Source organism: Hyperoodon ampullatus (genome assembly GCF_949752795.1).
Source record: "Hyperoodon ampullatus genome assembly, chromosome: 4".
In the NCBI taxonomy this organism is placed as follows: domain Eukaryota; kingdom Metazoa; phylum Chordata; class Mammalia; order Artiodactyla; family Ziphiidae; genus Hyperoodon; species Hyperoodon ampullatus.
Window position 1 is genome coordinate 64,171,451 of NC_136917.1, and position 24,165 is coordinate 64,195,615.

Genomic DNA, 24,165 nt, shown 5'->3' on the forward strand with positions numbered 1-24,165 from the left:
TCTAACCTTGCATTTAAAACATGCTGGAAAACTTCCTCTGTAAGCAAGGACCTCAGGTTTCTGTGGTTTTGCTGATGTCACATTTTGTGCATTCATTCCAGGGAATTAGACTTTCACACGGAGACCCTAGGAGATGTCAAATGGGAGAGGCCTGCAAGGCGATGATCTAATTGGAGTGCTTCTAAAATGTGCCCCACTGGGCCTCCTCTTCCTCCTCCACTCTCTTCTGTTTGGTTGTTACATATGCTGTTGTTTTCACTTTAGCATTTGGCTGTGAAGAATGGGATTCTCTGCCTCGGGCCTGGGTGTTCATCCCCTGGCAGTGTAGCTGAGGAGTATGTCTTTGTGTCCCAAAGCAGAACTTCCCACTTGACCTTCTCAGGATGCTATGCACCTACCTTGTATGGGTCTCTCGACCCTGGGATATCTAGGCCAACTGGATATCAGGTGGTCTTAAATCTTAGTCATCAGTAGGTATCCACTGAGCACCCCTCTGTGTGCTTGGCCCGGTTCTAGGGCCAACTGGATGAAGAGAAATGGGATTTGTGATTCTCTTCTTGGGGCTTGAGGACCAGTGGGGCATGAGAGTGGGGTGGGGAATTGGGAGGGTGATGGAGCACTTGGCTATTGCTGAACAGAATATGAGTTAGCAGAAGGAATTTAACCCTATGTCAACTTTAGCCTAAAGGAAATTAGGTATCTTTCTTGAGTAATAAAGGAGGAAGTAACTCCCGCCTTCCCTGGTTTCACTGGTCCACCCCTGGTCCCAGAGCAGGATGCTTGTTCTCACAGTCCCGACTTTCTCCTCTCCAGAGGGGTTGTGACTAATGGCAAATCTAGTATCACAGGTTCACCCTCAGCCCATGACTCAGCTGCTCTGGAGCCCTCAGAGGGTTGGTTGGGGGCTGGAAGAAGCTGGCATCTCAGGGTGTCACACCCACAGGCTGGACACAGTGGTGACTGTAGTAGCTGGTGGTGTCCAGGGCTCAGAATTTCAACCAGAGCCCCCCAGCCCTTCTAGAACTTGCCCACCAGAGCAGGGTCTGCACCCTTCTGGGCCCTCTCCTAAGGTGGTTCTACCCAATATGGCCCTGGCCTTCTTTTTGGCTCAGAGGACTTTGTCTGGCCATGGGGAGGGGATGGTTGCTCATTGTTGCTGTGTCTCATCTCTCCGAGGGTACGGTAACATGTAACATTACCACCCCAGTGCCCAAACCATCATACCTGGAGGTCTTAGCTCTTGCTTTTGAGTCCCATCTTGAGCTAGGTGTCCATCCTTGTACCAATTGTTGTACCAATTAGTTTGGTAATTTACAGGAAGAAAACACTTCTGTGGCCATGCTGACTAGGACAAAATTATCTGATTCATTATACATTCTAGATGAAAATGTATAATAAACTTTAAACCTTATCTCATGCAACATGACTGTTCTTATGTTGCAAGAGAGGATGGTCCTGAGCTGCATTCTATAGGAAATTCCTGTGTGTGGTGGGCTGATGTCTCACCACGAGACTATGAGAAAGGAAAGGGAATAATCACAAACAGCTCTAAGAAATCGCCTATACACGTGCACATGGTGAGCAGTTAATGTGGTACAGAACGTTAGCAGTGTGGGCCCAATCATGGGTGATGCGAGAGTTGAGAGCAGAGAGGCACTGGGTGGGAGGCGGGCTTGGGAAGGGCCTCTTCAAGGTAGAGGGCCTTGGAGAGGCTGGCAGAGATGCGGGTGGGGAGAACATTTAAGTATTTAAGGAGGAGGCACCCTCCAAGTGTAGGTGTGGGCTGGAACAGGACTGTGTCTGGTGGGAACGGAGAAGAAGAGGGACTGATGGGTGTGGATACCCACGCCTGCTGGCAAAGTGACGCATGAGGGACCCTTGGTGGCCACGAGCAGAATCACCTTCCAATGTGTTTGTGTACAAAGAAAGGTTATCTTGAGGCCCCAGAGACCTTCTGGAGCCCAGCAGGCTGCCTGGGGGGTGCAGGGTGTAGAGTCGTCAGGAAGCCTGTCCCCCCTCCCCCCCCTTCCCAGCTGTACCATCTCCAACCTCCGCCTCTATCTCCTTTGCCTGTTCTCTCTGGAGACCGGCCTTTCTGCAAACCTGCAAATCCCGTCTCATAGCCTTTACGTTGTAACATGGCCCGGCCACCATACGAACCTCCGGCTCCAGGGCCCTGGAGTACCCAATCGAGGTCTAGTCTCTGACAACCTGGTTGGCTCGACTTGGCCAAGCGTCTGCCCTGGTCCTATCATCTGTGGCCAGGCAACAGGTCCCCAGAGGTGAAGTCCCATTCAGGGGCTCTGAGCAGAGGCTGCAGGTGGCGGTCTGGGAGGCGCCAGTGAAGAGGCAAGAAAGCAGGTCACTGCGGGTGGATGGGGCTGGTGAGGCTAAGGAGCCAACCTCTAGCCTCTCGGGGCTCAGAGTAATGTGTGCTGAGTTTTCAGAAGTGTGGCGTTTTATCAAGTTGAGCTTTCCCACCTTCAGAGCTGGAATTGGGGGTAGGAGGACCTGCCTACGTGGTCTTAAATCTTTGCTCTTCTGCTTCGTGTGTGCAGCTTCCTCTACCTGTCTCATGGTTACCCTCACCACGCCAACCTGGCCTGTGTGCGGCTGGGCAGCTTGGAAGCCCAACTTACCCTCCCTGGTTTGTCCTAGAAGACAGGCTGTAAAGTCTGCCTGACTTGCATGGGCTGACTCGCATCTCGCCAGTCCTCACCCCGACCCTCTCAGCCCTCCTGGTGCCTGTGCTCCCTGGGCCTGCGTTCACACCCTGTCCCCATCAAGTTGACTAAAGGGCAGCAGGCTTTGGGGCTTGGAGGTGGCCCTGTGACTCCAGAGTTCACACATCTTGTAGGGCAGGGAGCTCCTTAGTGCAGCTGCTTTAAGGTTTAACTGGAACTGTTCTTGGGAAGAAAGATGGGGCTACATGGGAGGGGAGTCATGGCTTTACCAGATGCCTCTTAGAGGGTCCACCACCCTGTGGAATCCAGCGAGTAACATCACAGTCGAGCTGCCATGGGATAATTAGGCCAGTCACCGTGAAAGACGAGACACGATGGATGCTCCCCCAGTTCTGGGGCTGAGCTTTGTTCCCAGCCAGGTGGCAGAGTCTCGTTGCATTAGGAACTTGGTTTTTGCTATCATGTCTATTTCTGGGTAACTAAGAATTATGGAGTGTTAGGAAACCGGGGACACCTCCAGGGTGGGCATGTCAGGACAGGGTGGCCTCTGGAGCTCAGAGCTGGGCGTCTGAATGATACTTCTCATCATTCTTCTACAGGAACAAGGAGGAGATTCCTGATAGGGACACCTTTGAATTCCATAGCTATTAATGTTGATAACATTAATAAACAGCTATCATTTTGTCAAAGCTTTAAGCACTTTACTTCATTGACTTCTCAAAAAGATTCTGTGAGGTACCCTTAAGTTGCTTATATTACACATGTGGAAACAGAGGCTTCAAGATGATGGGTGAGTTGTCTGAGGTCTCCTGTGTGTTGAGTGGTAGAGCTGGGCTTTGCACCCGGCATTCTGACTGTCCTGCTATGCTCCTCACGAGATCCAGCTATGCTTTTACCCAGCCCACCCCCTTTACATGTTTTTGAGACCAAGAAAAGGACATGTGAGGATGATGAGCTTTGAAGGCCAAAGCAGACACTGTCACATCAGATGAGGTATCCCCACCTCCCAGAGGGCAGCAAAGCTTGAGGGCCCCCTGACCCTCCCCGTGGGGAGTGGCAGAGCATGTCCTGTCCCTATTCACACCCTGATTCCCCAACGTGCACACCTTTCTCTTGTCTTCTCCCACCGTGGGAAAGGGCCCACGGGGCAGCTGTGGAATCCATGAGAATGAACATCTCTTAGGCTGTTTTCTTCTGTTCTTCAAGGGGGTCTGGTGGGGACTTTGCAGTCACTGCCCTGTGGGTTCCTGAGCATCTGCCCTCATGTAGGGCAGAGCCTGGCCAGGCCCACTGCTGTGACTGTGCACATGGAAAGGTGGGTGTCTGGGCTCTGGATGGAGACCTAAGTATGATGGTGTGTGGTGTTCTCTGTTTCTGCTTCTAAGAATTGGCCTCGGGGAGTGCCTAAGGGTTGATGAAAACTGTCTCCCTTTCAGAAGCTGTACTCTGGGACATTGACTTTAGGGAAGAGGCAAGGGTCCCAGCATCAGTGACCAAGATGACCAAGGTGGCTACTGTCAGATACAGGTTTCTGGAGGGTCAGGAATCCCAGCTGGAAACTGTTGGTGTTTGCTGACTCTTCCACCAGCCACTGGAAGAGAGCAAAGGGGTCAGTGCTGTGTTACAGCCAGAGGCAGGCTCCCTGTGTTCCTGCTGCTGGGGGGAGGCTGTCATGGAGGGCAGTCCTGTCTTCCCCAGAGGTGGGAGTGGTAGGGGGCAGCCTCAGTTACACAGGGCACTAAGGTTGGCCCAGCTGTGGGAGCAGGCGCTGGCCCCTTCAGAAGTATGCCTGCCTCCTCCAGGTGGGCGAGCACACGAGGAAGTTTCAGCCCCTGCCCCATGGACGAGGAGGGAAGGGCAGGGGCATACAGAGTGCCCACCGTGGAACACCGAGGGGAAGGAATCCTGGCATTTAAGTGTGCTGGAGCCAATCAGCCAACGGGCAGCCCCAGAGGGTCAGAGAAAGTCAGGGAAGGCAGCCTGGGGTGGGTGTAAAAAGACAGGTGAGGGGACAGCTCTGGCCAGGTTTTGATGGTTCACGATTGACACTGTACCACTTGATGGCGCCGTCCCCCCACCCTGTCTCTGCCCATCATTGCCCACTGGGGCAGTAGAACTGTCGGCCCCTCCCCACTCCAGAGGCCCCGAAAAAATGATGAGCACCTCTTTTGTTCTGCTCACCATGGTGCCGGGCAGCCTCCGATGGAGTGTAGTGGACACTACACTCCAGACTGAGGGCAGCATGACACCCGACAGTCCCCCAGATACTGTCTGTGGCTGGGAGCTGGTAAGCTACAGCAGCCACCAAGCAACCTTCCTCTGTCAGGTCTCCCAGCAGCCTCTCAGGCATTACCCTGTATCCCACTTTACGGCCGAGGAAACTAGCTTGACGTTACCACCTTGGAGCTAGAGACCCAAGGTGCTGGGGCCCAGATGAGCACTGTCACGACCACCCAAAGCCAGCTTGTGTGCTCCAGGCCAGTCACCCTGTTCTCCCCATCACTGGGGCGGCTCCCACTTCTGGGTGCTAAGCCTGCCCTTCCCAACTGCACCCAGTGGCTGCTGAGATCTGCTGAGACCTAGATGCTGGGGTGGCACTGCTCCCCATGGAAAGAGACCCCAGGCCTACCCAGCCATCCACCTGCTTTAATAAATCTTGCTGGGAAAGAGAAATCGGTGCTACTGTGTCTGTGCCTGGGAGAGTCTGGCTGGCACCTGTGGAAGCTGTGGTGGTCCATCAGAGGCTGCCCGGCACCACCATGAGCAACAACGACAAGCAGAGTGAGAACCCTATTCTGGGGGAGAGAGTTTGTAAGATACTTGGTTAGCCCAGTGGTTCTCAATCGTGTCCATACATTGGAACCAGCTTTATGAAAATGCTGATTCGTGTGTCCTAGCCCTAGAGGTTGTGATTTAATTGGTCTGGGGTGTGGCCTGAGCTCTGGATTGTTTAAAACATCCCTGTTCAAGAACCACTGGGTTAGCTTGTGGAAGAAGTGCAGATGGAACACCCACTTCTCTCATCATTGTCCTTCTCAGCAAATGCTCTTCAGGGGGAGAGATGATTCTGGGTGTTGGAGACAAAGCCCCCACATGCCTCTGCCCCAAGTGCAAGGCCCTCTGGGAGGTGTGGGTGACTAAGGCTGGCCTGGCTCCTGACCGGCAGGTGGAGGGCAGGCATCTCTCCAGCCGAGGAGTGATGCTCAGTGTTCTCTGCAAAGGCCTCATTCTATTCTCAGGACCACCTTCTAGGCACCACCCTGAATGTCATCTCCTAGCTGAGCAGGCCCTAGCTCCTGGAGCATCCTACTTAAGTGCAGCAGGGGAAGGACAGGGAAAAGACTGTCGGTTTTACCTGGGACTCTCAGAAGGGCCAGCTACCAAGTGAACAGCAATCCAGCTATGCTGTCCATTGGGTGCCTTTCTTCCTTTTTGACTCTGTTATAAAAGAAGATTGAAAAAGGGCCTTATTGTGCCTTAGAGGCTTTTTAATTATATATAATTCATTTAATTTAAACTACTTTAGGTTCCAGTTTTAATACAAGTTTATAGTGGTACAATGAAAGTACTTTCTAATCAAAGTGTGTTTGTGGATTTATCTCCTTGTATAGAAGCAGATACCCATGGGAACACAGGCCAATTATTAATTCAGACAACAATCAAAAATCTCCATGTCCTGAGTGGGAGGCATGGTGGTGGAGGCTCATGGGGTGGCATTGGGGGTCCCTCCGGGGGTTATGAAGATTGAAGGAGGTGGGTGTGGAGAGGGCTCAGCAAACAGAAGTGGCCATTGTGATGCTCGCTGCCATTTCTGGGGCCACAGCTGCTTCCACTGCTAGTTCTCACTGCTGGTGCCACAGCTGTGGACAGGGAGATGGTGATGGAGACGGGGGCTTGTGTGGTGGCTCAGAGGAATGACTGAATAGTCCTGAGCAGGGAAAGGTCATGCTCTTCACAGCAGGGAACAGGGGACAGGTCTGTACTCAAATAACAGCCCCTGGAGGGGCCCCCTGATCACCGTATCTGAAGGAGAAAACCCTTTCCCCTCTCTCATTCAGTCTCCTTTCCCCGCTTTGTTTTTGACCATGGCACTTCTTACTATGACATGTTCCATACATTTCATTTGCTTGTCTGTTGCTGTCTCTGCGTGAGATCATAAGCTTCATGGGGACAAGGGCTGTGGCCGTCTTGGCATTGCTGTATCCCCAGGACAGTCAGTATTTATTGAATGAACAAATACATGGATAGATGAAGGTAAGAATAAATGAACGGTCAAGAGACTTACAGGAGCTCTGTTGGGAGCCCTGGGTGAGGGACTGAGCATCTCAGGGAGAACCAGGGTGGTGGGGAATAGCAGGATAAGGCCTGACAAAAATGTTTCCGCAAAGGCGAGCCCACAGAAGCAGGAAGTGATGAATGAGGAAGTGAAGGCGATGCCGAGGGGAGGCAGAGGGGCCACTGGCCAAGCAGGAGGACCAGAAGGGAGGGGACTGTTTCTGGACAAGCTGAGAGATTCTGGTTGTGACGCTTGGACTAAGGGGTTTTTGCTGTTTCTTTTGGGAGAAGTGAGTGTGCCTGTCCTTAGTGTGCTCACCTTTACACCCACTCCAGAATTATATATAATTCATTTAATTTAAACTACTTCAGGTTCCTTGTGTGTGTGTGTGTGTGTGTGGTATGCAGGCCTTTTTCTGTTCCCTACTTGTGCCCATAAAGGGGTGTGTCTGGGCTGGAGACTCAGGCTCAAATGCAGGGGGTGTGGACAGGCAGCCAATTACCAATCTCAGTTTAGTCTGCCAGGCAAACCGTAGCTACTCTCTAAACTCAGCTTCTGAAACTAAGACTGTGAGTGATGCAGATAGTGGTGGAAGAGCCTTTTAGAAAATAGACAACAAACAACTTACTGGTTACTCAGCTAATGTGATGGAAGTTGCCCAATGAAAAATGAATGAATGGAAAAAAGAATACAGCTGGATTGTTGCCACACATTTATTGTTCAATAAATATTGTGTGGTTTGGGGGGAAAAAGGAGCCCCACCATGGCTCTATAACTTTTTGCATCTTTAAGTCAGATGATCTATATCTGTGACCCACCCCCACTCCATGTGTAAAAACAAGAATGAAAAACAGACTCAGACATGAGAACAGTGCTGGAGGGCAGCCTCTTTTCCTCTTTTGTCTTTTAATTTTCTAGACACAGGTTATTCTAAACCTCATTGTAGCTTACAGCTGGCAAAAGAAATAAAATGGCAGGTTTGAATATCACATTAAACAGGTTGATGCTAAGTTACGTTATCTATTGGATGGTACCTGGAGGGGATAATGAATAATTAAAGTGTAAACTACTGTCCCTTTCCCTCTCAGAGGCCATCTGTCCTCCCCCGAACACCGACAAGATGGTCTTATTTATCTTGTCGTCCTTGGACGGCTGGAGCACAGGACAGGACGACTGGTGGACATGAAGCTTCGCAGAATGAGAAAGGCATCTTAGGGTGTCCTGATCCTGCGGAAACTTAGCTAAAAATGGAAAATATAGAAAGTCATACTTCAGTGACAGTCAGTGTGTTCCACAAGCCTGGAGGAGACCCTCACTCACCCCGTATTCTCCTCAGGAGATCATGAAATAAACTGATTTCATTCTTGCAGTCAATCTGTTTAGGGCCTGTGATAGGCCAGGACCTGTACTGGGGTGAGAGAGGAGTGAGGTGTGGGCCAGCGGGGAGACAGATGCTGGCCTAGTAATGACAGTTCTGCATGACCGTGGCCCATTGTAATCAGCTCTGTGTGGTGAGCTGGGCTTTGTCAGGCCTGCCTGGTGTCCCCGGAGAGGACGACTGGTAATGGGGTGGCCCCTGGGGTGCATGCTGCTAACTCTTAGGATAGTCCTGCCTGCAGTGATTACTTGTTCTCAAGCAGAAATGTGCATTACTTTCCCCAAATCATAAACTTAATTCGTTTTTAATTTGTTGGGTTGTCAGAGAGATGAAGCTGGAAAGTGGCCCTCTCTCCTTCTTGGTCTCTTCATCTGGCTGTGTGCAGGTGATGATGTTTAACAAGGTGGAGAGATCAATTAATCATTGATATTTATTCCATCAAATGTAATTTAATGTTTACTTGTACTGTCATATCAGTAGATTTGCTACAAAAGACGACCTTAAATCCAAAGCCAACTTTTCTTTTTCTTTTTTTTTCTTTTTTTTTTTGCCGTACACGGGCCTCTCACTGCTGTGGCCTCTCCCATCGCGGAGCACAGGCTCCCGACACGCAGGTCCAGCGGCCATGGCTCACGGGCCCAGCCGCTACGCCGCACGTGGGATCCTCCCGGACCGGGGCACGAACCCGTGTCCCCTGCATCGGCAGGCGGACTCCCAACCACTGCGCCACCAGGGAAGCCCAACTTTTCTTTTTAATTGTAAATTAATAACCTTTAATATATAGCTTTAAATATTACCAAGAATTTAAGATCCCTATAATCCTCATATAATATTCTATTCGTTCTTTACTTTTAAAAACAAGAAAATTAACTTCCAAGTCATCTTAATTTCTGAAGGCCTGGCAAATATCCTCCTCCTTTCTTTTTACTCTGGTGTCTTGTAATCACCATTAGTATCTTTTCTCTTTAGAGTATCACAGCTTTTCTCCAATGTGGCCCCCCTGTGTTCCCCATCAGAAAGCACAGAGCAGAACTGCCTGTGGATTCCGTCCGTGTTTCTGAGTCATTACTTAATTTATCCTGGCTAGGCTGTCTGGTCTGCCCATTCACAGATGGGGAACCTGGAGTGGGAGGTGTCTAGGCTGCGGCTGGTGGAGCACTTACTAATAAAATCAGGCTATTCAGGCCTCCTAGAGGCTATGAGGACCCCGTTTTAGTTTCCCTTGTGAACATAATGAAATTGATGTTCCCCACAAATGTGCCACAGGGAGGCTATTGGTGATTTCATATTAATGACTTAAAAAAAAAAAGATGACTGTACCTTAATCATAAAGAGACTTCTGTGATATTTTTTCAAAATTATCCATACATGATCTTTTCCATTTGTCTTGATAAACCTCCATTAAATGCTTGGGTCCTGTGTAAACACCAGTTTGCTTACACTGATCCATTTATCGTTGGACAGGAAATAGAACGGACACAGAACTTGCTCACTGTATGGTCCATGTTTCAGCCCCGAAGTCTTGGAGAAGGTCCCTTTCATTGCCTGTGTGGTCATGCTCCCCACCACTTCTGTTCTCATTTCCCTGATAGAGGCCAGGGAGGCCTCATTGGATCGGGCAGCTTGTGGGCTGAGAGGGGAACATCCATGCCTGCCCAGCATCCTCTGCTCCCTAAGCATCCTGAGATGTAGGGCGGCTGGCTGTGCCTCTCCCGCCTGTAAGGCTGTCTACCTGAGAGGACACACACTGCTCTACCCAGAGGACTCCTGGCACGTGGTGCTATTCTCAGGGAGGTGGGGAATGAGCTCTGACCCCTTGACTAGGTGAGGTGGCATTCCTCAGAAGTGGGCACCTCCTCATCAGTATTTTCCTTAAGCACTTGCCGTGGGCTCCACATGACCGGAGGAGAAAGCTGATGTTCAGACTCCCCCACTGCACCCCCCAGGAAATCCTGTTGTTAGCTGGATTATTCACCTTGGCTCTCAAGCTAGCTCTTGAGTTTAGGGTTAATTCCTTAACTCTCTCTTCATCTGGCTTTGAAGGCCCTGACGTGATGTGCTGGCACATCTGACAACGCAGTGGTTTTCCTTCTGCCTTTACCTGAGCCATATAAATGAGATAAAGTGTACCAAACACTTACTGTGTGCTCAGTAAATGGGAGACAGTGATGGAATACATAAGGCATCACTTTATTTAGCCGTGTTCTATTCATCCAAGTGAAGGCTTTAATTGCAGAATGGTGTCCTGCTAGCAAAAATCAAAGTCATTAAGAGTCAAGTTTTTAAAATTCAAATGAATAAATGAAAAATTGTAAGAAAGGTTGTTAAAGAAGCATTAGTTTTAAGAACATCTCAGATATGAAAACCTTAGAATTTAGTTGTCAAGATTTCAGTAGTGATGAGTGCTGTTAGCAAAGCTTCCATACCAACTGTACCAAGTGGTTTATAAATTGAGCACTTGGGCTTCCTCTCGTAGCTTCTTTAGGCAGTGGGAGCCTGAGGAACTCTGCAGCAGGGGCTTCCTCAGCTCCCCTCATGCTGGACTGAGGTGCTGCCGGTCATGGGCTCACCACCAGGACACTGGCAGGGGCAGAGGTCCTGCAGCTGCCCACCTCAGCAGGCCATGCCCCATCTGCACAGACTCACCTCTGCTTTGTCTACAAAGACATGGCCACGTCAAGCTCCATTCAACTTGCTGTTTCCGTGGCCTTCTCTTCTGAGTAGTGGATGCTTTTGATCCCCAGTTTGCTAACTCACAGAACCAACATTCTCCCAGAAGCCACTGAATCCCATAACATTTCAAGTGACACACTGAGACTCTCTAACCAAGGATGACTGGACACATGGCCAAGGGGGATGAATCTGATCTGTGGCCAAGCTCCACCACCCTTTTCCTGAGCCTCACATACAGCCTAATGTCCTGAGCACCACCTAAGATGGATGAAAAGGATCCAGGCATGGAATCTGAGGATCTTCATTTGTCCTCTTTCAGCAGCTCACAAACCATTTTTTGGTAACTGAGAATCTGTAATAGATTTTTGGATTATGAAAAATATTAGTCAGCAATCATATTATATTGATTCAAAAGATTATGCAGTTCAACTGCACAATAAAGTACAGCTTTATGGAATGGTAATTTTTTACTTAAGTTCTTCTACACTGTAGTAGAAGATAATGGATTCAGGAAGGGCACAATGAGGAATAAAGCTGTTGTATTGGTTAAATGACATTTTAAATGATTTGGCTGTCAAATTCGTGGAAAGGTTATGAACAGTAAATGAAAAATCTAAAATTAATTCCCTACTTCAAGAAAATGTGATTTATACCATAATAAAATTAGATTTTTAGTTAAAGAAATTTAGTCATTAAGTAATGCCCATGTGCTAACTCTCATTTCTAACCATCTGGTTTGAAGCTTCTGCAGCAAATAATTTCTTCCTTAGGCAAAGCATCTGGGGCCCTGGTGTCACTTCTATAAGTGAATTCTGTTCTGTACAGTTCTGCTACAGCTTTTTGGGGCATACTTTTTCAAGTACTGAAAAGATATTCTATTTAGCCACAATAATTGACAGAGACATTGAACTCATTTCCCTCCCCAAGTGATCTTACTATTTCTCTCCCTTAATTATCTTCATTAATGGCAATAAAGATGATGATGGCCACCATTTAAGGACTACTGTATGCCAACCACCATGCTAAGTGTAGCACAGGCTTATTATTTCACTTAATCATCCCAACAACTCTACAAAGAAGGTACCATTCCTGCCCTTATTTCACAGATGAACAAACTGAGGCTTAGAAAGGTGAGATAATTAACCAAAGGTGGCAGGGCCATGGCTGTCAGGAATAAGCCAGGATCCAGCCCAGGTCCATCCAACTTCAGAGTTCCATTTTTTAATATCTGTCATGTGTCTCCTGAACATCCACTGAGTATTTGCTTTGAGACAGCAGAGCATAGTGGTAGGATTTCCAAGACTTGAGTCTAGCCTTGACTTGGCCACTTGCTACCCTGTGATGAGTCAGCAAGCTGCAGCCTTTCCCTCTGTAGAACCTTTCTCATCTGTAAATTAGGGAGTATGATTATTCCCTTTCTTCAACAAATTTTTGTTGTGTACTATGGGTACTTTGTCCTGTTATATTTTTTAATTTTTAATTGAGACGCATCAAATATTTTGGAAAGTGTACACCTCTTAAGTGTAGAGCTCCATTTACTTTTACAAAGTGAACACAACCAAGTAACTACCACCAAGATCATAATTTAGAACATTTCCATTACCCCAGAATCCACCTTTGTATCCCCCTGTTGTTATACTCCCAAAGGTGACCACTAATCTGTCACCAAAGATTGCTTATGCTTGTTTCTGAAATTTACAAAAATCCTATACATTGTACTCTTTTGCATCTGCCTTGTTTTGGTCAACATTATGTCTGTGAGAGTCATCCAAGTTAATGCATATTGCAGAGTTGGTCCTTTTGCATTGCTGTGACATTTTCATTGTGTGGATATGCCACACTTTATCCATTCTACTGTTGGTGGACTTTTGAGTTGTTCCCTGTTCTTGGCTATTACGCATCATGCTGTGATCAGCATTCTTGTACATGTGTTTTGGTACTCATGTGAATGTACTTAAGTTGGACATTTACCTGGGAGAGGTATTGCAGGGTCAAGTAAGACAGAAATATTGCACTACTTATTTTAATAGAATTGGTTAAACAGGTAATAAAGGGTTAAAAAGCCAAAAAGCCAAAAGCCAAAAAAAAAAAAAAAAAAAAGACTGCTGTGATAACTAAGAGCAATAACTGCAGGAAGCAGCTCTTGTCTCTAGGGGAGGAGCCCCAGAAAGCTGAGTCTCAGGCCAATGAGGAGAGTCCTGCTGGTGCTGGTTCCTCTAAAAGTGTGAGAATTATAGTTGCTCCATATCCTCATAAGCATTTGCTATTACTAGTTTTGCTTTGTTCTCTTGTTATCTTTTCTGTGGTGTATAGCCATATCCCACTGTGGTTTTAACTTGTGAAGTTCTTATTCAAGCCTTTTGCTCATTTTTAATTAGGTTATTTGTATTTGTCTTATTTGTCTGCAAAAGTATCTTCTATTCTGAATGAGTGCTGTGTCGGATATATAGATAAATATTGCAAATATATTCCCTTAATGGGGCTCAGCTTTTCACTGTCTCAATTGTATCTTTTAATGAACAGAAGTCTTTATTTTTTTAAAAAGTCCAATATATCATTCTTTTCCTTTATGGTGCTGCCTTTCACATCCCATTTAAGAAATTTTTGCTTACTTAAAGGTCATGAAGATATTCTCTTATGGTATCTTCTAGAAACATTATTGTTTTACATTTCATATTTAGATCTACAGTCCATCTGGAAATGAATTTTCTGTATGTTACAAGGTAGGAGGTCGTTGTTTTCTGTATGGATATCCAATGGATCAAGCTCTATCTGTTACAAAGCCATTCTTTTCCATTGTACTGCACTGACACCTTTGTCATAACCCCAGAAACTGGATATGTGTGATATCTTGCTTGACTTCACATTCTGTATACCTTTTCTCTTTTTTCTTGATCAGCCTTCTTAGGGATCAACTTTATTAATTTTTTCAAGGAACTAAATTTTGGCCTTATTTTTTCATGGTATAATTATTTTCCTCTGTTTCATTGATTTCTGCGCCTATTATATTTCTTTCCTCCTATTTTTTGTGGGCTTACATTGGCCTTTTCTAGCTTTTAGAGATAGATGCTTAGGTCATCAATTTCTAGCCCCCCTCCTTTTTTTCTAACATAGGCACTTGAGGCTATAATTTTTCTCTAAGCACTGCTTTAGCCACATCCCATAATTTTTTAAATGCTATAATTCAATTGTCATTCAGATTTCCTTTGTGTCTTCTTATTTCCTTTGTGATGTTTCTCTTGGAAATTATGCAATGTACTTCCAAATCCATCAGTCAAGTATTTGGAGATTTTTCTCCATATCTTCTGTTACTGATTTCTAGTTTAATTTCACTGTAGTCAGAAAACTATTTATGTTGTCTATATGGTTTTGATAATTTGAAATTTGTTGAAACTTCCCAGTGGCTCAGAATATGATCAATTTTTATAAATGTTGAATGGACACTTGAAATGAATATGTAGTATGCATTTGTTGGTACAGCACTTGATGTACATCAACTAGGTGAAGTTTGTTAATCATGAGGGTCAAATATTCTACATCCTTACTGATTTTTCCTCTACTTATTTTATCATTTAGTAACAGGTTTCTTAAATTCTCCAATGATTATTGTGAATTTGTCACTGTGGATTTCTTCTTTTAGTTTTGATTTTATATGTGTTTAGGCTATGTAGTTAGGTATGTACAAGTTTAGAATTGCTATTTATTCCTGTTAAATTGTCCTTTTCTCACTATAAATCTAACATATTATTCTCTCTTCTTTATTCTTTTTCCCCCTACTCTTTCTTGTCTTTTTTTTTTTTTTGATTAGTTTTTTGTGATCCCAGTCCTTTGATCTTATAGCACTACTTTTACCACATTTTGGATAGTAATAGGATTGTAATACTTAAATTCCATTTGACCTCCTGACCTTTTGTGATCATATGGTCATGCATTTTTGTTCTACAAATAGTATTACCTTAGAGGGCATTATTGTTGTTGTGTTAAGCAGCCAAAATTAGATTTATTCATTTTTAACACTTTCTGGTGCTCTTTATTCCTTCTTGCATAACTAGGCATTCATCTGAAAAACTTTCCTTTTGTTGAGAGTGTTACCTTGTATTGCTCTTAGCATTAATCTGCTAGCAATGTATTCACTCAGTTTTTGCCTGTCTAGATATAGCTTTATTTTACCTTATGAATATCCATATTTTCACTGGATATAGAATTCTAAGTTTTTTCAGAATTTTAAAGATGTCATTCCATTGTCTTCTGGTTCCATTATTTTCTCCTGAAAAGTTGGCTATCAAATCTTATTGTTACTCCTTTGTAAGTAATATGTCCTTTCCACCTCCACCACCCATCTTCTGGCTGTTTTAAAGATTTTTCTTTTTCTCTTTGAATATTCAACTATATTTCCATGAGTACCTAGTGATGATTTTCATTGTATTTATCTTGCTTAGCATTTGTAGAGATTTCTAAATCTCTGGCTTGATGATTTCCATTGATTTTGAAAATTTTCAAGCAGTATCTCTTCAAATATTGATTCTACCTAATTTCCTCTCTCTGGAACTTCAATTACATGCTTGTTAGAACTTTTCACCATACCCTATAATGTCTCTCATACTCTACTGTGTTTTTTATTTTTATTTTTTCTTTTAAGATCTTTAGTCTGATTATTTTCTACTGACCTAAACTCCATCTTATTAATCCTCTCTTTAGTTGTCTTTAATCTTCTATTATATTCATCTATTGAATCTTTCAGTTATTTAATTTTCAGTTCCAGAATTTCCATTTGATTCTTATTTTAATTCAAATTTTATGGTGAAATTCATCATCTTTTCTTCTAGTTTCCTGAACATATTAGTCATAATTATTCTACAGCTTGTGTCTAATAATTCTAAAATCTGGATAACCTGTGGATCAGTTTATGCTGTCTGTTTTATTGGATTTTAGTCATTTGATCCTGTTTCCCACCCTGCCTAGTAATTTTGGATTGGATGCTAGACATTATATATTGTAAAAAAAAAAAAAAAAAAAGAAAGAAAGAAAAAAAAATGAATAAACAGAAACCTCAATTAAATAGAGCTGGGAGACCAGAACGGGGAGCTCTGACACCCTGTGACAATTGCAGAACCCAAAAGAAAGAAGAGACTCCTTTTATTTCCTGGCAACAACTCAGCTAATGAAAAGCCATGAACTCTGTGTTTACTATAGCCCTGCCATTTTTCTTTTCCCCTCTATAAAAGAGTTTCCCTTCCTTTGCCATGTGGGGACTTGCAGATGGCTCATCATGGTTGTAGACTCTGAATTTCACTTATCTGCTGATCCTGAATAACTCCCCCCCCATTTTTTTCCTAGAGAAATAACTAACAATTTATTTTTTTTAGGTAAAAAATATGAAAAATTGTAAACTCTGTAGACTACTTTATTGTCTTTCAGTGAAGATTTACTTTTATTTGTTAGATATAGAATACTGGCAGATCATCTTGATCTACCCAGGAATAGAAATTCTTTGAGAATATATGATCTTAACTGAAAGTCAGCTGCATTTACCAGGACCACTCTTCCTTTGAAAGCTTAATTTTTGTCTTCCTAGCACCATGATGCTGTCAAAATCTGTGCTTAGTTTCTTAGCTGTTTGAGGCTAATTTTTTGCTTCTCAACCTCTTGCTCTTTATATGTACAGCTCAAGCATAATAATTTAACTCAAGAGGAAGCTGTGTGCAGAATATTGGGCTCACTTCTTTCTGATTCCCTTTTCTAGGATTGTAGACCCTCAAGTTCTGGTTGCTTTTGTAGCCCCAACTTAGGTATCTCCCATTAGTAAGGCTACTTTAAGCTCCAGAACACTACTTTTGTTTGGCTTCTATGTAAAATCATAAATGCCCCAAAGGGAAAATCTGGCAGTAAATATGGGGCTCACCTCAGAAGCCTCCTCTTCTCTCCAAATATTGGCTAAGTTCTGTCTGCCTTTGTTGCTCTCAGATGCCTACAAAAACTTTGGGGGGTTATTTATCCAACTTTATAGTTATTCTTAACAGAAGGATTGGTATAATACAAGTTATTCTTTCACAGCCTGAAGCAGAAGTCTATCTCATCTAATTTTTACACTATCTTTATGAATTAAATACATAGAATGTTGTTATGTGCATAAGCTTTGGGATTAGACTTTAGAATTTAAATCCCAGCTGGCCACTGACCAAAATGTGAGAACTTAGACAAATTTTAACCTCTCTGACCCTCTACTTCCTCCCATTTTAATAAATATCTGAGAAATGAAGTTGCAGAAACTTCATTTTCAACTAAAATCAGATAATCAGACTTTTATTTAAATTATTTCAGTGCATAATACGAGGAAAACTTCCAAATCCATTATATGAAACTAGTATAATTTTAATTCCTAAAACTGAGAAAAATGACACCTAAAAATTATGGACCAATCTCATTTATGAATATTAATGCAAAAATGTATTTAAAATCATAGCAAATAGAATCCAGCAGCATATTTTTAAAAACGCACCATGATTAACAAAAGCTTATTCCAGAAATACAGGGATAATTGAATACTATGAAATCTACTAGATAAGCCATCAAGTTAATAGAGCTGAGGAGAAAAACATCATAGGATCAACTCCATAAATGCAGAAAAAGTATTTCATAAAATTCAACACACATTTATTTTATTTTCATTCACCAAATATGTATTGAACATCTGCCCTATTATAAATAACACTGAGGATGCCAGTGTGAAAAAGATACTGGCACCATCCCAGCTCACATTCCAGTGGAAGGAAACAGCCAATAAATAAACAAGTCAGAGGACAAGCTAGAACATACATTTATTTTAAAAACTCTATAAAATATGCATAGATTTCACTAATATAATAAACATCCTTTGGGCCAAGAGCCAGCATTTTACTTATTGGGAAACACTACAGGTTTTCTTCTTAAAATCAGAAAGAAGTGTAGGATACCCACTATGTTTACAACACTTAACATTAAGTGGAGGAATTACCTAAAAGAATAAGACTAGACCAAGGGACCTTCAAGATGGCAGAGGAGTAAGATGTGGAGATCACCTTCCTTCCCACAATAACAACAGAAATACATCTACACGTGGAACAACTCCTACAGAACACCTACTGAACGCTGGCAGAGGACCTCAGACTTCCCAAAAGGCAAGAAACTCCCCATGTACCTGGGTAGGGCAAAAGAGAAAAGCAAAAACAGAGACTAAAGAATAGGGACAGGACCTGCACCTCTGGGAGAGAGTTGTGAAGGAGGAAAAGTTTCCACACACTAGGAAGCCCCTTCACTGGTGGAGATGGGGGGCGGGCGGTGGGGTGGGAAGCTTCGGAGCCACAGAGGAGAGCACAGGAACAGGGGTGCAGAGGGCAAAGCGGAGAGATTCCCGCACAGAGGATCGGTGCCGACCAGCACTCACCAGCCTGAGAGGCTTGTCTGCTCACCTGCTGGGGCAGGTGGGGGCTGGGAGCTGAGGCTCCGGCTTCGGAGGTCAGATCCCAGGCAGAGGACTGGGGTTGGCTGTGTGAATACAGCGTGAAGGGGGCTAGTGCGCCACAGCTAGCCGGGAGAGAGAGTCGGTGAAAAAGTCTGGAGCTGCCTAAGAGCCAAGAGACTTTTTACTTGCCTCTTCGTTTTCTGGTGCGCAAGGAGAGGGGATTAAGAGTGCCACCTAAACGAGCTCCAGAGACGGGCGCGAGCCGCGGCTATCAGCGCAGACCCCAGAGACGGGCATGGGATGCTAAGCCTGCTGCTGCCACCGCCAAGAAGCCTGTGAGCAAGCACAGGTCACTATCCACACCTTCCCTCCTGGGAGCCTGTGCAGCCCGCCACTTCCAAGATCCCGTGATCCAGGGACAACTTCGCCAGGAGAACACACGGCGCGCCTCAGGCCGGTGCAACGTCATGCTGGCCTCTGCCGCTGCAGGCTCGCCCCACATCCGTACCCCTCCCTCCCCCTCGGCTTGAGTGAGCCAGAGCCCCCGAATCAGCTGCTCCTTTAACCCCGTCCTGTCTGAGAGAAGAACAGACGCCCTCAGGCGACCTACACGCAGAGGCAGGTCCAAATCCCAAGCTGAACCCCGACAGCTGTGAGAGCAAAGAAGAGAAAGGAAAATTTCTCCCAGCAGCCTCAGGAGCAGAGGATTAAATCTCCACAATCACCTTGATGTACCCTGCATCTGTGGAATACATGAATAGACAATGAATCATCCCAAAATTGAAGCGGTGGACTTTGGGAGCAACTGGAGACTTGGGGTTCGCTTTCTGCACCTAATTTGTTTCTGGTTTTATGTTTGTTTTAGTTTAGTATTTAGAGCTTATTATCATTGGTAGATTTGTTTATTGATTTGGTTGATCTCTTCCTTTTTTTAAAAAAAATGTTTTCCTTTTTCTCTTTTTGTGAGTGTGTATGTGTATGCTTCTTTGTGTGATTTTGTCTGTATAGCTTTGCTTTTACCATTTGTCCTAGCATTCTGTCCGTCCATTTTCTTTTTCTTTGTATATATTTTAGCGCTTGTTATCACTGGTGGATTTGGTTTTTGGTTTGGCTGTTCTTTCTTTCTTTTATTACTTTTTTTTTTTTTTGCTGTACGTGGGCCTCTCACTGTTGTGGCCTCTCCCATTGCGGAGCACAGGCTCCGGACGCGCAGGCTCAACGGCCATGGCTCACGGGCCCAACCGCTCCGCAGCATGTGGGATCTTCCCAGACCGGGGCACGAACCTGTGTCCCCTGCATCGGCAGGCGGACTCTCAACCACTGCGCCACCAGGGAAGCCCCTTTTATTACTTTTTTATTTTTAATAATATTTATTTTTATTTTTTGTTTTAATAATTTTTTATTTTATTTTTTCTTTCTTTCTTTCCTTTCTTTCTCTCTTTCCTTCTGAGCTGAATGGCTGACAGGGTCTTGGTTCTCCAGTCAAGTGTGAGGTCTGAGCCTCTGAGGTGGGAGAGCCAAATTCAGGATATTGGTCTACCAGAGACCACCCCACATAATATCAAATGGCAAAAGCTCTCCCAGAGATCTCCATCTCAATGCTAACACCCAGCTCCACTCAGCAACCGGCAAGCTACAGTGCTGGGCACCCTGTGCCAAACAACTAGCAAGACAGGAACACAACCCCACCCATTAGCAGAGAGGTTGCCTAAAATCATAGTAAGTTCACAAACACCCCAAAATGCACCACCAGAAAGACAAGATCCAGCCCCAGCCACCAGAGCACAGGCACCAGTCCCCTCCATCAGGAAGCCTACACAACCCACTGAACCAACCTTACCAACTGGGGGCAGACACCAAAAACAACAGGAACTATAAACCTGCAGCCTGCGAAAAGGAGACCCCAAACACAGTAAGTTAAGCAAAATGAGAAGACAGAGAAACACACAGCAGATGAAGGAGCAAACTGGACAGGAGTAAACTGGACAGCTACATGTTAAAGAATGAAATTAGAACACTCCCTAACACCATACACAAAAATAAACTCAAAATGGATTAAAGACCTGAATGTAAGGCCAGACACTATAAAACTCTTAGACGAAAACATAGGCAGAACACTCTATGACAGATATCACAGCAAGATTCTTTTTGACCCACCTCCTAGAGAAATGGAAATAAAAACAAAAATAAACAAATGCGACCTAATGAAACTTAAAATCTTTTGCACATCAAAGGAAACTATAAACAAGTCGAAAAGACCAACCCTCAGAATGGGAGAAAATATTTACAAATGAAGCAACTGACAAAGGATTAATCTCCAAAATATAAAAGCAGCTCATGCAGCTCAATATAAAAAAAATAAACAATCCAAAAATGGCAGAAGGCCTAAACAGACATTTCTCCTAAGAAGATATACGGATTGCCAACAAACACATGCAAGGATACTCAACATCACTAATCATTAGAGAAATGCAAATCAAAACTACAATGAGCTATCATCTCACACCAGTCAGAATGGCCATCATCAAAAAATCTACAAATGATAAATGCTGGAGAAGGTGTGGAGAAAAAGGAATCCTCTTTCACTGTTGGTGGGAATGTAAATTGATACAGCTACTATGGAGAACAGTATGGAGGTTCTTTAAAAAACTAATAATCGAACTACCATATGACCCAGCAATCCCACTACTGGGCATATACCCTGAGAAAGCCATAATTCAAAAAGAGTCATGTACCACAATGTTCATTGCAGCTCTATTTACAGTAGCCAGGACATGGAAGCAACCTAAGTGTCCATCGACAGATGAATGGATAAAGAAGATGTGGCACATATATACAATGCAATATTACTCAGCCATAAAAAGAAACGAAATTGAGTTATTTGCAGTGAGGTGGATAGACCTAGAGACTGTCATACAATGTGAAGTAAGAAAAACAAATACCATATGCTAACACACACATATATATATATATATATATATATATATATATAATCTGAAAAAAAGAAAATGGTTCTGAAGAACCTAAGGCCAGGACAGGAATAAAGACACAGAGGTAGAGAATGAACTTGAGGACACAGGGAGGGGGTAGGGTAAGCTGGGAGGAGGTGAGAGAGTAGCATTGACATATATACACTTCCAAATGTAAAATAGATAGCTAGTTGGAAGCAGCTGCATAGCACAGGGAGGTAAGCTCGGTGCTTTGTGTCCCCCTAGAGGTGTGGGATAGGGAGGGTGGGAGGGAGACGCAAGAGGGAGGGGATATGGGGAGATATGTATATGTATAACTGATTCACTTTGTTATAAAGCAGAAACTAACACACCATTGTAAAGCAATTATCCTTCAATAAAGATGTTAAAAAAAAAAAGAAGACTAGAGAAAGCAACTGTAGACCTAGAAACTGGAAGAAGGAGAATCACTGCTATTTGCAGATTGTATAAATATACAAATGGAGAGCCCAAAAGAATCATTGGGAAACGTATTACAAACAATAAGAAATTTAGTCAAGTGGTCGGTTATATCAATATATAAGAATCAATTGCCATCACATATACAAATGAGAACCAGTTATAAGATATAATGCAAGATAAATTCCATTTATGATAACAAAATATATGTAATAAATTTTCAACATATATACAGGAAAATTATACTCTTCAGTAAAAATAGACTTGAACAAATTATTAAAAATACCATGTTAGATAAGGGGATACAACGTTACACAGATGTCAACTTACCCTATGTTAATTTATAAATTTTATGCAATTGCAATAAAATTTCTGTAAAGTTTTTTTCTAGAGCTGTACCAATCCCTATTCCACAAATACTAGTTATTTCCAAGGATGGAGGTGCCAGCCCCTAGAGCAGAGATCTGAGGAGCAGTGTGGAAGGAGCTGTGTTTACTCAGTGCATGATGTGCTTCATGGCTTTCGTATCTCTCATTATAGTTACTACTGTCCAAGCTCCCTCTTTTGAACCCTGAGCTGCTGAGGAACCAGCACGTTGGAAGCTTATTTGGTTAATTGTGCTGTGCAATGTGCTGCTGCCCTATAACATGTATCTTCAATTGGTCTCCACTTGGGCTTTTTTTTTTTTTTTTGAGTATAATTGCTTTACAATGGTGTGTTAGTTTCTGCTGTATAACAAAGTGAACCCTGTGACAAAGTGAGAGAGTGGCATGGACATATATATACTACCAAACGTAAAATAGATAGCTAGTGGGAAGCAGCCGCATAGCACAGAGAGATCAGCTCCACTTGGGCTTTTGACTCATTACAGAGATGGCAGTCAGAAAGTATAATTTGGGCAGGGCAATCTTTTCAGTGCCTCCTCAGTTTCTTTTCTAATATTGCCTCCCCTTCCTGGCTCCATAAGAATGCTAGACAAGAATGTTAAGGTATTAAAGACAATAGCATTTGTTTAAAAAGTGATGGTTCTGAGTGGTCTTTTGGTTGTGATTTTGAGTTGTCCCAAGTTCGGTGTTTGATCTTCTTTTCTTCAATTGCTAGAATGGATTTTCAGCTTATTCTCAAGATTAGGCTTTTTATTCCTAAACTGGTCATTTATAATGGATTGTAGATACTTTTTATTAGTTATGAAACCGCAATATGTTTCAGCCTTTCCCCCCATTACTTCCCACTGGGTCTTTTCCTGCTTCCTGACCATGCCCTGTACTTTTTTGCCACCCTATCTTTTCTCAAGCCATTCTCTCTTCCTGGTGCACCCTCCTTCCCTTATTGCTGTCTGAAAGCCTTCCCATTCTTCAGTGCTATTTACAAAGTGCTTTAAAAAAAACACACTTTTTCTTATGTTTTAAGTTGAATGTGAATATATTGGTATTTATCAAGGCAAAATCACCCCTTTATTTCTCAGTAATTTGTGTTTGTTCTGTACCGTTCTATTCAACTGTGCGTATCTTCAATGCAGGGACTCTGTTTTACCTATGTAATTTCTGAAACACTTTGCTTATTGCTTTGCACAGTGCATGAAGATGAGATTGAATTTAGAAAAGCCAAGGGCTTAATTCAGTCCAGTGGCATGGACTAGCTATCCAAATTGTCCATAATATCCCACCCTTTGGAAACTATTGATGAGCATAATCAGTCACCAGATCATGCCAGTAACCTGCACAGGAGCAATGGTAGTCTTCACTGTGGCACCACAAATCAGAACCTACTGCTGCTCATGTAATTCTGGCCCCTGTCTTCTTATGTTTTCCCCCAGCCCTACAAGCACCTGCAGTCTAGGTGGAGGGTGGGAATTCAACTTGGAACGAGGTCTTTCCTAACAATTGGTACCAGCCCAGTTTCCACATAAGGAAGACCATGAGAGTTGGCTCTGCTTATTAAAAACTGCATGATTAATAGTATTTTTTGCTTAAGCCAACAAAGCAACAAGTAGTTTACATTTACAGATGTGTGTATGTATGAGAGTTTAATAAATCCCACATTGCTGAATGTCTTGTCCTTATGAGATTGTTCACCTTTCTGTGAATAAATGTCTAACAACAGGTGAGATATTTTCAAGTGTCTCTACATATGAATTATTCTTCAAAAACACCAAGTCTTTCTTTTCTTGCAGGAATCGAGACGCCTTGAAGTCACAAGAAGAGAAGGTAGGGAAGATGCATTCATACTCATTTCATTTTCATTGTTGACATTTGGATATAGTTTGTTGAAGTTAAGATGAACTTCAGCCTGTTCTTTGACATTTC

General features: G+C 43.7%; 1 protein-coding gene across 1 annotated transcript in view; it reads left to right on the top strand.

The window, feature by feature from the left end:
• The window catches only part of FSTL4 (follistatin like 4), a gene marked incomplete at its 3' end in the record, with an annotated part of 417,677 nt that overhangs the window by 8,214 nt on the left and 385,298 nt on the right, over window positions 1-24,165 (top strand). Inside the window, exon 2 of the mRNA XM_079703635.1 lies at window positions 24,033-24,066. Within this exon, the coding sequence (XP_079559761.1) occupies window positions 24,033-24,066 (34 nt within the window). The remainder of the gene's footprint in view (window positions 1-24,032; window positions 24,067-24,165) is intronic.